The sequence below is a fragment of the Ylistrum balloti genome, unplaced genomic scaffold (assembly GCF_031769215.1).
Source record: "Ylistrum balloti isolate Yb309-2 unplaced genomic scaffold, AGI_CSIRO_Ybal_v1 Utg370398, whole genome shotgun sequence".
NCBI lineage: Eukaryota > Metazoa > Mollusca > Bivalvia > Pectinida > Pectinidae > Ylistrum > Ylistrum balloti.
Genome location: NW_026782274.1, coordinates 233716 through 246705, shown reverse-complemented (window position 1 = coordinate 246705; position 12990 = coordinate 233716). Strand labels below are relative to the sequence as shown.

General features: G+C 36.0%; 2 protein-coding genes across 2 annotated transcripts; both read right to left on the bottom strand.

Annotated features, from left to right (window-relative positions):
* Window positions 1-1373: 1373 nt before the first annotated feature.
* LOC132554384 (uncharacterized) lies at window positions 1374-6369 on the bottom strand. Its single transcript, XM_060218690.1, has 4 exons — window positions 6297-6369; window positions 5678-5893; window positions 3586-3668; window positions 1374-1421 (listed from the first exon to the last, which is right to left on the bottom strand). Exons 1-4 carry the CDS (start codon window positions 6367-6369, stop codon window positions 1374-1376), a joined length of 420 nt encoding a protein of 139 aa, XP_060074673.1.
* Window positions 6370-8517: 2148 nt separating this feature from the next.
* On the bottom strand, window positions 8518-11401 carry LOC132554381 (uncharacterized). The gene is made up of 4 exons (XM_060218688.1): window positions 11356-11401; window positions 9765-9992; window positions 9089-9171; window positions 8518-8624 (listed from the first exon to the last, which is right to left on the bottom strand). Exons 1-4 carry the CDS (start codon window positions 11399-11401, stop codon window positions 8577-8579), a joined length of 405 nt encoding a protein of 134 aa, XP_060074671.1. The 3' UTR covers window positions 8518-8576.
* Between the last annotated feature and the right edge of the window lie 1589 nt (window positions 11402-12990).

Here is a 12990-nt window from a genome sequence, read left to right as displayed (position 1 = left end):
ACAGAGACTGTTGGTGAAAGGAGGAGCTCGTACGGGAAGAGAGATAACTCCTAAATGCTAACTTCAGTTAAGTTGTATGATTTAGCCAGCATTACTGAGACAAAGATATAAGGTAGAAATCTGGATTGTGGTCGTATATATCTAACATTTTCGCATGTTCATCAGTAGGTGTCAACGTAATCCGCATAAGAAACTGAGAAAAAACGAGAAAAAAAAGACGTAGCCGTTCCAACATCAGCGGTTACGATCTCATACTATTCCTTAATAAACGTCTGGCTTGTTACCCTTGTTGTTTTTAATATATCGTGACATGTTTTATTTCCTTGTGAGTGTTTGATGCTCGTTACTTTGCCTATTGGTTCAATGTCCTCATTATTGAACTCGACATTACTTAAGTCGATTGACCAAATTTGCATGGCGGATTTCGTCAGTGAATCTGAAGAATCCTTTTCATCTGGAACATATTGTCTTGTTCTCATTATAACTTTTCTTCCAGAACATATTGTCTTGTTCTCATTATAACTTTTCTTCCGGAACATATTGTCTTGTTCTCATTATAACTTTTCTTCCGGAACATATTGTCTTGTTCTCATTATAACTTTTCTTCCGGAACATATTGTCTTGTTCTCATTATAACTTTTCTTCCGGAACATATTGTCTTGTTCTCATTATAACTTTTCTTCCAGAACATATTGTCTTGTTCTCATTATAACTTTTCTTCCAGAACATATTGTCTTGTTCTCATTATAACTTTTCTTCCGGAACATATTGTCTTGTTCTCATTATAACTTTTCTTCCGGAACATATTGTCTTGTTCTCATTATAACTTTTCTTCCAGAACATATTGTCTTGTTCTCATCATAACTTTTCATGAGTCTCCCTTCTTATATTTTCCTGTTTCACCAAGTACAATTCATAAGGCACGCTAGATTGTTATATATATATATATATCGCACGGCATATATGACGTACATGAAGCACGGTCAAAAACAAGATCTAAATGTTAGTCACAATTTGCGTTATCCATGTATTCTAAGTTCTTCATATCAAATTTGCCTGCTAAAAGTAATACCTCCACTTCTCTGCTCTATCTTGCCATTCGCTACAATCTCCTGACATTGATACATATCGCATACCCTCATCTGTTATTTTGATGCTGTGATATGTGAAAATGATAATTGTTCCCGTAATGATTACACTGAACACATGACCTTCGATGTATATTAATCGGTTGATGCAATGTGTTTCGTTGCAATCACTATCAATGACAACTTCAGTTGGTGAAAGAACCATTTATTATGTCAGGAAACAAAGAAACAATCTCAAAAAGACAAAATACATGATTTGTTGAAATTGTTGTCGACTTCGGTTCTTTAATTTTCGGTATAATGGCTCAGCGATCGCATGAATCGTGAAAAATCCTGCAACGACAAGAGAAAGAACACACTCTTACAACGCTTGTGAAAAATCCTGCAACGACAAGAGAAAAAACATACTCTTACAACGTTTGTGATAAACCCTGCAACGACAAGAGAAAAAACACACTCTTACAACGTTTGTGAAAAATCCTGCAACGACAAGAGAAAAAACACACTCTTACAACGTTTGTGAAAAATCCTGCAACGACAAGAGAAAAAAACAACACTCTTACAATGCTCGTGAAAAACCCTGCAACGACAAGAGAAAAAACACACTCTTACAACGTTTGTGAAAAATCCTGCAACGACAAGAGAAAAAACACACTCTTACAACGTTTGTGATAAACCCTGCAACGACAAGAGAAAAAACACACTCTTACAACGTTTGTGAAAAATCCTGCAACGACAAGAGAAAAAACACACTCTTACAACGTTTGTGAAAAATCCTGCAACGACAAGAGAAAAAACATACTCTTACAACGTTTGTGAAAAATCCTGCAACGACAAGAGAAAAAAACAACACTCTTACAACGTTTGTGAAAAATCCTGCAACGACAAGAGAAAAAAACAACACTCTCTTACAACGTTTGTGAAAAATCCTGCAACGACAAGAGAAAAAACACACTCTTACAACGTTTGTGAAAAATCCTGCAACGACAAGAGAAAAAAACAACACTCTTACAACGTTTGTGAAAAATCCTGCAACGACAAGAGAAAAAACACACTCTTACAACGTTTGTGAAAAATCCTGCAACGACAAGAGAAAAAAACACACTCTTACAACGTTTGTGATAAACCCTGCAACGACAAGAGAAAAAAACACACTCTTACAACGTTTGTGAAAAATCCTGCAACGACAAGAGAAAAAAACAACACTCTTACAACGTTTGTGAAAAATCCTGCAACGACAAGAGAAAAAAACACACTCTTACAACGTTTGTGAAAAATCCTGCAACGACAAGAGAAAAAACACACTCTTACAACGTTTGTGAAAAATCCTGCAACGACAAGAGAAAAAAACAACACTCTTACAACGTTTGTGAAAAATCCTGCAACGACAAGAGAAAAAACACACTCTTACAACGTTTGTGAAAAATCCTGCAACGACAAGAGAAAAAAACAACACTCTTACAATGCTCGTGAAAAACCCTGCAACGACAAGAGAAAAAACATAAAAACCCTGCAACGACAAGAGAAAAAACATACTCTTACAACGCTCGTGAAAAACCCTGCAACGACAAGAGAAAAAACACACTCTTACAACGTTTGTGAAAAATCCTGCAACGACAAGAGAAAAAACATACTCTTACAACGCTTGTGAAAAATCCTGCAACGACAAGAGAAAAAACATACTCTTACAACGTTTGTGATAAACCCTGCAACGACAAGAGAAAAACCACACTCTTACAACGTTTGTGAAAAATCCTGCAACGACAAGAGAAAAAACATACTCTTACAACGCTCGTGAAAAACCCTGCAACGACAAGATAAAAAAACACTCTTACAACGCTTGTGAAAAAACGAGAAAAGAAAAGAGAAAAAATAACTTCCGTTTTTAAGCAGAATCAGTTTTCCATCATTTTGTTTAAACGTTTCGGTAGATAATTATTTTGTATATCGACTTATTAAAGTTTATTGCGATACTTCTCCTCTTCAACTTCACAATGGAAATTTAACATAAAGATTTCATATCTTATGTTCTGTAAACTTTAACGCAGATACGTACGTTGCTACAAAAATCACCTCTGACTCAAACATGATATTTGTAAGAACATTTAAAAGCAAAATTTTCTTTTTATATTCCCCAGCTTTGACCTAAAATTTCCTGGGGCTTTCCACAAAATCTAGTGTTTCGAATAGGATGCTTTATCCAGGTGGTCATAAAATCATCAATAGCCTCATCACTTAGTGTCCACACAGATTGGCACCCTTGCTTTAGAAAGTTGATTTCATTTTAACGATTTTTTTAATAACCACGAAATTTGATCCTCACAAAATATACAATTTTAAAGTAACTAAAAATTTCAATCATATCTTTCAGGTAATTTGTAATTTTGATAACGTAGAAAATGAACTGAGTGCTATATGTAAGGAAATGTGTAGCTACGTCACATGACATGTATGCTAGTTTTCTAGAATCTGCCTGAAATAAGCGGTCAGTACCTACCTGTCCATCGTTAAACATGATGGTCAATGCGTTACGGAATTGAACGGCTGACCGGTCATAAACCCAAAACAGAATTTTATCACCTGTAAAAGTCAGAACACATAAATATTACACTGTATATCTTTACTTAAATTCTGCATGCTGTATTCTACACTGAGGAAGTACTACCCACACCTGTTCCGAACCGTCCTGGTCTAAGATGCTCGAAGCGTGGTTAGAGTAGATAAGATAATTAATTGTTACTACTAAAAAAGGTTTTTCAGGGCAAAATTGAAAATCTAAATATCATTCTGTCCCGTCTCAACAAATCTATAGCTGTAAAATGACAGAACATGAAATAGATGTTGTGTTTGATTCCTGTTTGAAAGATTCTGTCTATGGTATTTTTCTCTGTTTGTTGGCATTTGTTGAGGACGACATAACACATCACGGTATCTACACACCAGGACAAAGAACATCATAAAACCAAAACATATGTAGACAAGGTCAGAACACATAACGGTGACCACACAAGGATAACGGACCATCATGGCAATAGCGTACAAATATTTACATTTTGCATGGTGACCTTTCATTAACTCAGTTTTGATATTTATTCTGCAACTGGCAGTGTCGTTGTCTGAATACACTTGTCACATATAGGTTTTTGCTGTATTTGGCAGTGACGGAAAACATCTGTATTTTAGCACGTGCAGTAATTCGACAGAATAACTATCTGAATTTACTTAAATATTACGTTTGGAAATATAAATAGTTGATGCAATAAGCGATTTTACATGTTGTAATGAACAAATTGATTTATGAAAATTAATAAAATCGCTGTTATATCCGATTAAGTTTGGAACTACATGTACGTGTCCGCGTGGAGCAATTATTTTGGCGTCCTTCAGCGAAACGTCAATGTCTGGTCTTGAGATATCAGCTGTATTTTGGCGAGGGTGAAGAAAGACAGAAGTGATGAGCCCCTGGCGAACCACTTTTGCCATTCACTTTTTTCTAACACTCTATGTATTGTATCCAAAGGAGTATAAATGAAGTCTAGACCACGGGACAATAGCATGACGTCATTTTGGTGACATGTTGGCCGACGTTACGTCAACGCTTTACACGTCGCCTCAGTAACATGAATTATGGTTTTAAGTTAATCATTTAGCTGATTATGATCTTCAAAAAGCTTTTCGAGTATGTAAACATACCACGAGGAAATCCATTTTTAAATAGAGAAAAAGAAACATGATAAATTTTCAAATGATATCCGAAATGTAAATATAACCACTGAACGTCGGTAGAATTGTATTTATTGTCGATATGAATGCAACTGGGATGACAAATAGAATAAATCGTCATAATCCGCTATGTGGCACCCATACTGCATTTATATTGGCAATAAATACAATCAAACCAACGCTAAAGTAGATAAGGTCAAAAGTGTTACGGCGTTCACAAGCAAGGATACAAAAGGACAAAACGTCAACAGACATTGTACAAAGGAAGAAATTAAATAACACAATCTCAATGCTAGTACAGTGCACAGCACCGATATTATTCTGCAACTCTCTGTGGAATAAGTAACAAAAACGTAATGGAAGACATCAAATAATATGGGGCCGACCAATGTTTGTCTCTTTCCAGTTGTCGCCTTGTAAGTAGACATGCTCAATGTAATTATCCGGAAAAGTTGGTTTAGGATATCAAAGTCGTTGTAAATTAACAAAATGAATCTGATTGGAGACGTCTCTAGGGCGGAATTTGAATATCGACGAATAGAGAACATTATTTCCGAATACAAAATTTGAGATGTAACTCTTTTTTATCCCGTGACTAAATATCTGATAAACCTATTTATCGCTTCTACTTTTCACCTTCAGCTTTGAAAGGTGCTTGTTCATATTTTTTTATATTCTAAAGACATGCTTAACACGCAAAGCCGATGTTTAAATGTATAGGCCGTTATGTATATAGCCGATTGTGTCTACAACTTAACAGGGATCTCAGTTTGGAAACCGGATTCTGCATGAATTTCATTTAATGTGATTTTCATAAGATTTTTTACTTTCACATCCTAACACGACAAAGTGTAAAGTCGACTTACCTGACACGACGGACGTAGCTCCTTCGTCATAAACTTCAAACTCTCCATTCCTCTCGACTGTTACTCGGTCATACAAGGCCACATCGAACATGAGGTCATTCTCCAGCCTTCTTAATACTGGACTGTATCGTCCCGAAGTAAGAGACATATCTCCGAAATAAGTATTGTCTCCGGCTGTGACAGTCATAAATCTCCTTGAAACGACAAGATGGCTTCCTATCGAATGATATCGTAATATCATTTAAATACAGAGTATCAAATGATTAAAGCATTGCTATTTGAAATGCAGAACCCATTCGCATTGAAAAAGTAGGAATGGGAATATGGTTCATGTGCCTGCATTTATATTGACCATAAATGACATAACCAAACAGTTCAGTACGTAAGTATAGAGCTCTCTAGATTACAAGCTTACACTTGGTCCGTTATTATAAAATCATTGTCGAAAGGACTTACCATACAATGTTACAGTAATTGTGTTTATCATTTCCTGTTCTCTGGAAATACCTAATTGGTAAATCATCAAATCGTGTAATTTTCAAATGTACCCTCTTTTTAAAAGAGTTCGGTAGATTCGCGAATTAAAAAGGCTTGCCTACATACTGATACACTGACGTACCTGGTGTCTGTTCAATAACGGTTCCGTCCGATGACACGTACAAAAGCACCCCAACAAGTAAAACAGCAAACATGGTGAACAAAATTCAGAACCACAAGTCACTCACTCCGTGTTCCGACCCTAAATAACTCTATACATGTATGTAAAGTTTTATTATATTATTCTATGTGAAATACAACCACCGACCTTTGTTATTTTGTGTGTGACATTTGAAAACAAATTTAACAAAATTAAATTAGCTTTTTATTGTAATCAATTTGTTCATGAAGCATTTAAACTACCAATTATAATTCCTAAACGTTATGTCAGTTTCAGATCTCCGAAGAATAATAATATTACGAAAATGACCATTAGATGTTATATTTCATCCTAAAGTTAATATGAATCAATACTTAATTTCGAAGTTTGCTTTGGTTGATTTACTTTTCAATTTCCATTTTACTGATGTATTTTTTATTTTTTTATTCAATACACAAGAAATAATAAATTAGACAGAGAACAAATGTAATGAGTTCTGCTTAATTTTGATTTTTGTTTTGTTTTTGTTTTGTTTTTTGTTTTGTTTTTTGTTTTGTTTTTGTTTTTGTTTTGTTTTGTTTTGGTTTTTTTTTTGTAGAGAGAAAATATGTATGCAAAAAGAACAAAGAAAATATTCACATGGTACAAAATCTTGACCCAGACCTTCGATGAAAAAAGGGCAAAACATGAACAACGGATAAATCTATAGGATGACACCTGAAAAATGGAAAGTAAAATCATTTGTTCGGGAAGGGCATGCGTCTTCTTCTTCACCGACGACACCCGCCATGTAAACCTTGGTCAATCAAGGAAACAAACGTTACGTTCCCTAATGAGAAGAATGTATACAACAACGGAATCAACAGGCAAACTTACCACGTCAAATACGTCAAGTTTCGTCTTGAACAAAGAAATGGAACATTTCTCTATGAAAGCACTGTGACGACCGTTAATTTTCCCTATAATCTTCATCAACCTGTATCTTTCGAAACCCTGTGTTATGAGATTATCTTTTCTCGAAATATCGTTTTCTCTCGTTATGAAACTGTCGGATTACTTTGATAGATTAGATGGTAGAAATGCTAAGCTATCCGCATCAACACTACCTAGAAAACTCGTGTTTTATGCATTCAACTCAGATAATTCCAATCCGTGAGAGTTACATTTCATGGAATTAATTAAATCTGCTTAAATGATTCTTTCTCTTTAATATCCCTTAATAGTGTAGTGGGGTTGTTTTGTTCCATAAGTAAAGGAAAATTCCAAGACTTTCTTACAGAGACGTCGCACTTTAAATGGTATTCTGGAATAAAACTTCCTTGGTTGATTGGTTATATTGCATTAACCATCCTATCTAATCAGTGATATCTTGTCATAGTTTTTTTTTAAATCTGTCTTTGAGAATCCCAAACCATCGCACTTTATGTAATATCTGTAGGCTTTATTGGTCTCGCGTGGATTTATAAAATTGATTAAGACTGTCTACACAAAAATTCATCCCAAAAATGTTATTTTGAATGCTCGTAAAGACGTTCTGACGAGAGCTGATCCTAAAAATGTATTCTAATTTTGTGTTATCCCTGTTTAAACTGCAGTCTGTCACAGTTAATCAAGTTAACCAATGTGCCACATAGATACAGCTGCTATTTCCATATTTTAATCTGGTTCTTTATGTGTATGTGACAGAAAAAGATTTGCCTGACGTACTTGACTCTACATGTCGCAAGAGACATCCAAAAGGTCAAAAGATCAAGAGGTCAATGATATGCTGACTTCGTAGCATCACTTGAGATCTTGATCATTGCTGTCATGTTCTGTCTGCTCTTTCTTGTTCTTTCTGTTGCTTTGTATCCCACACTTATGTCCTTCTTGACAACCGTCCTCATAAGACATTGGCTGTTTGAGCACGTTACACCTCGTAAAACAAACAAGCAGGCATATGTGTACACTCATACAAAACGGAACCCTATTTGCCGGGGGCTTTGGGGTTGGGTTGGAGTTCATATTCCATTTTTTTCTAAGTGGAAATCTATTACACCTGTAATATTATGAGATAACTTATTTCTCCTATGTCCATTTGAAGTTAGGGTTAAGGTTCTGATTTACGTGGCGCAGAGTTCTCAATGTTTTATAGCTTAGGTACAAGTTTCTACATTTACATCAGCTACATTCATCGTTGAAAACGTAACAATGACCAACACGATTGCAATGTGATAATATTTAATAATACAAAACTGCTATTTACAGCTATATATTGAGAAATCAGCCATTCACGTACTGCTGGAGCAATCTCCTGAATACACGGAAATTCTGAAATAGGATAAACACAACTTTATTACCCATAATTCAAATGGAAATAAAAGTAGAAAATTGCTCTATCATAATCAAATAACAGATAAGTTTTATAATCGTGAAGCGTGACTCCAAAATCAGCAGTGAGAATGTATAATTAAAGCAATTGTCATGAATTATGAATCATTTAGACACTTATTAAGTATGGATTGTGGGAAAAGTCTATTAGCCGCATAGAACTGTCACCTTTTTGTGTGGGGCATCATGGGAAGACCGATACCAGACTAAAATTCTGTAGGATCAAATTCATGCATACGCTTGCTTCTCGTCAGTACCAGTAAGATACTTGTGCCCTAGTTATATATAGCAGAGACCCAAATAATTGTTGTTTAGGTATCTGGTTATAGATAAAATGTATTGTACAGTGAAATATCTGGAAATTTTATTTAAACATTTAATCAATATCGTTTAAATCAACTTACTGCATCATTAGCAAACATTACAGACATGACGTTATGGAACCGTAGTGTAGTCGGATTGAAAACCCACATTAGAACCTTGTCACCTGTATTATGCATAGTACAAAAAAATGGTATTATTTTGATTTTCTGTTTAAAATGTTTATAAAAATGTTACAAGTTGGTAAAGCGAACGCTAAGAAATATGAATAAATAAATTTATATAGAAACAAATATAAAAGCTGTTACGTATAGCGAGACAAATTCATGGGAATGAACGTTTTGTTTTAATGGTTAATTATATTTGGTGTTTAACATTGCTTCAAATCAGGGCTTTTTAGGGATTTTGGTACCAATAATGAAGCCGATAATGAAGCCCGGCTTTTAATAATATCATTTCACATTTAAACCAAATTACTGAAAGTGGGTGATTAACTTCTGAAAAAGTACTTCCTAATTCACTAATTTTCTTCCTAATATAAGACAAAAATGCCTCATTAAAACAAGAAAAAGAAAAGAAATGAAACAAAAAAAGCCCTACAAATGGCAGGGTTATTATATCATGCTAGACACATCGCTTTTAAATGTTAAAGACATCATATTTCTATAATAGAGCTTGGCTATAACACCACTTCACAAGAGTATTAATAAATTAGGTGTCAGTCATGAACGAAACAACAGTAACTATATTTACACTGACCCATCACTATCGAAGCTTCTCCTTCCGGGTCGTCATACACCGCAAAATAGCCATTTTCTTCTAGTGTAATTTGGTCGTACAACGCTATGTCCAAAATGACGTCATACTTCAGTTTATGGAGATTAGGCATCGCGACGTCATCCTGCTGATTCGTTGACGCCATATTGCCGTAATACGTTGTACTTCCGGCGGGGATGGTAATGTATCTCCGTGAAGACTGAGATCTCCCTGGAAACAAATCAGATATATCGTATACATTCGGGGAGTAACAGAATATATGTTTCGATACCTTTGGAGAGATATTGGCCCAAGTTTAACACCTCCGATTACACGATGGCTTTCTGTGATATCTCGGTGAGACACCTCCGATTACACGATGGCTTTCTGTGATATCTCGGTGAGACACCTCCGATTACACGATGGCTTTCTGTGATATCTCGGTGAGACACCTCCGATTACACGATGGCTTTCTGTGATATCTCGGTGAGACACCTCCGATTACACGATGGCTTTCTGTGATATCTCGGTGAGACACCTCCGATTACACGATGGCTTTCTGTGATATCTCGGTAAGACACCTCCGATTACACGATGGCTTTCTGTGATATCTCGGTAAGACACCTCCGATTACACGATGGCTTTCTGTGATATCTCGGTAAGACACCTCCGATTACACGATGGCTTTCTGTGATATCTCGGTGAGACACCTCCGATTACACGATGGCTTTCTGTGATATCTCGGTGAGACACCTCCGATTACACGATGGCTTTCTCTGATATCTCGGTGAGACACCTCCGATTACACGATGGCTTTCTCTGATATCTCGGTGAGAATGAGATCTCATCGGTCAAACCAGAAACAAAATCTCTTTTCAGTTTCGACCTCTTAAACCTACAGGTTTTTCATTTCACATAAAGGAGGTATGAAATAAATTGTCCAGCCCAAATATGGTGTGAAAATATATATAATTGGAAAATAAAATATTACAATATAAACACTCACTTGAACTCCACATGACCATAGAGAGACATAAGATTGTTGGAAAAGTTAGTGTATGTACCTAACAGTAGAGACAAGGTCTCCATAACAGATAAGGACATAGTCCGAATCAACCATAGAGACATACGTACCCAGTACAAGGGACATAGTCCGACTCAACCATAGAGACATACGTACCCAGTACAAGGGACATAGTCCGAATCAACCATAGAGACATACGTACCCATTACGAGGGACAGAGTCCGAATCTTCCATAGAGACATACGTACCCATTACGAGGGACAGAGTCCGAATCAACCATAGAGACATACTTATCCAGTACGAGGGACAGAGTCCGAATCTTCCATAGAGACATACGTACCCATTACGAGGGACAGAGTCCGAATCAACCATAGAGACATACTTATCCAGTACGAGGGACAGAGTCCGAATCTTCCATAGAGACATACGTACCCATTACGAGGGACAGAGTCCGAATCAACCATAGAGACATACTTATCCAGTACGAGGGACAGAGTCCGAATCTACCATAGAGACATACGTACCCAGTACGAGGGACAGAGTCCGAATCTACCATAGAGACATACGTACCCAGTACGAGGGACATAGTCCCAAGCAATACCAATAGCGCCCTCATCCCTGGAGCAGCTGGACGATGTGGTACATCGACAACTTAGTCGTTAACTGCTGTATGGTCGATTAATAGCACATTATTACAATGAAAATAATAAGTATGACCTTTATCATGAATAACAGTCGTCGACCTCAGAATCAGAAAAACGGATCTAGATAGTTAAAATAACAATAGCTCTGAGTTGTTTGTGATATAATTAGAAAATAGATCTCTTGTCTGTTAAAAGTTCCAGGTTTATGCGTTTCCTGAAGTTCCATTGAAGTTGACCAGCAACACGACGAAGGTCTGCGTGGTGATATATAATCCATTATTCTCGTTTTGTTTACAGGCTGTAAGCCGAGTGGCATTTAGATACCAAACAAACAATAAAACAATGGACGCGCATTAGTGGTGAAACATGAACAGCCGATACTGATGACGGGTACCAACACGGTGTTAAGTATGGAACAATGTGTTGGCTACTTCACACTGTTTTATATACATTGTATAACATTCTGGAAAACTGCTTTAATATATATGAAATAATAGTACTCGAGATCCTCTGGTTTTTACATTTGTTTATTATGTTTTTATAAGATAATGGGATATGGAATTATATTGATTGAAGAGAGCTTAGCGCTCGCTGTTTGTACTATTGGTATATACCTTGACACGCTTCTAGAGGAAAATTTCAAATTCAACATATTTTCCTTATTATACAGCACATGACACACGGTAGTTTTATAAAGTATCCCAAAGGGCGTGGTAGTTCCCACCCTCTTAATGAAATATCCGTAACAATAACAGATATTGATTATCATTCGTTTTTTTTCTAAGTTCAAGCACCAAATAGAAATATTAAAGAAATTAAGAAAAAAACAAAAAAACAAACAAACAAAATTATCTGTTTATGTCCAACGTGACATCTATCTAGTACTTACATGCGTCCTAACAGACATGTACCTAGAGCAGATGAAAAGCCTGCAATCTTCACTTTAAAAATCTTTTATCTTCTTGACAGGTGTATTTCTAAAAATAGTAGATCCAGTTGTACCCACATCGTGTCCGTGTAACAAAGATGTTTTGGAGGAAAATCTGTCAGGAAGCTGAAGTATAACTTGTACCAGTTATTTGGTCAACCATAGCCAATTAAAACTAACAGGTGCAACAGATATTGCGAGGTGTTCAGTTTATTGCATAATTACTCTCATTAGCAATGTGATAATACCCATAACATTAATATTTGTTTTTACAGAACAGAGCGGTTATTAGCTGAAGGTCTCCATTGTTTTATGGTGATGTCAAAACTTGATTGCGTCACCATGCATTGTGACGTCATCAAAGAAAGGGCTGTAAAATGAGAACGTCGCCATATTATATTTTGTATCGATATAAAATGTTTTCACGAAAGTTTGAAAATGCATTTAAGTTATGTAATAAACAAAATCTTACATTCGTTTCTGTCTCATATGAGATGTATGAAATTTTTTAAGTGAGCTCTAACGAGGTTTCATAAATCTGACACGAATGGAACCATGTAACTCGTACTCACGTAGATACTACACACCGACAATCCAGTTACACTATGTGATTTAAACTGTCTGGAAAACAAC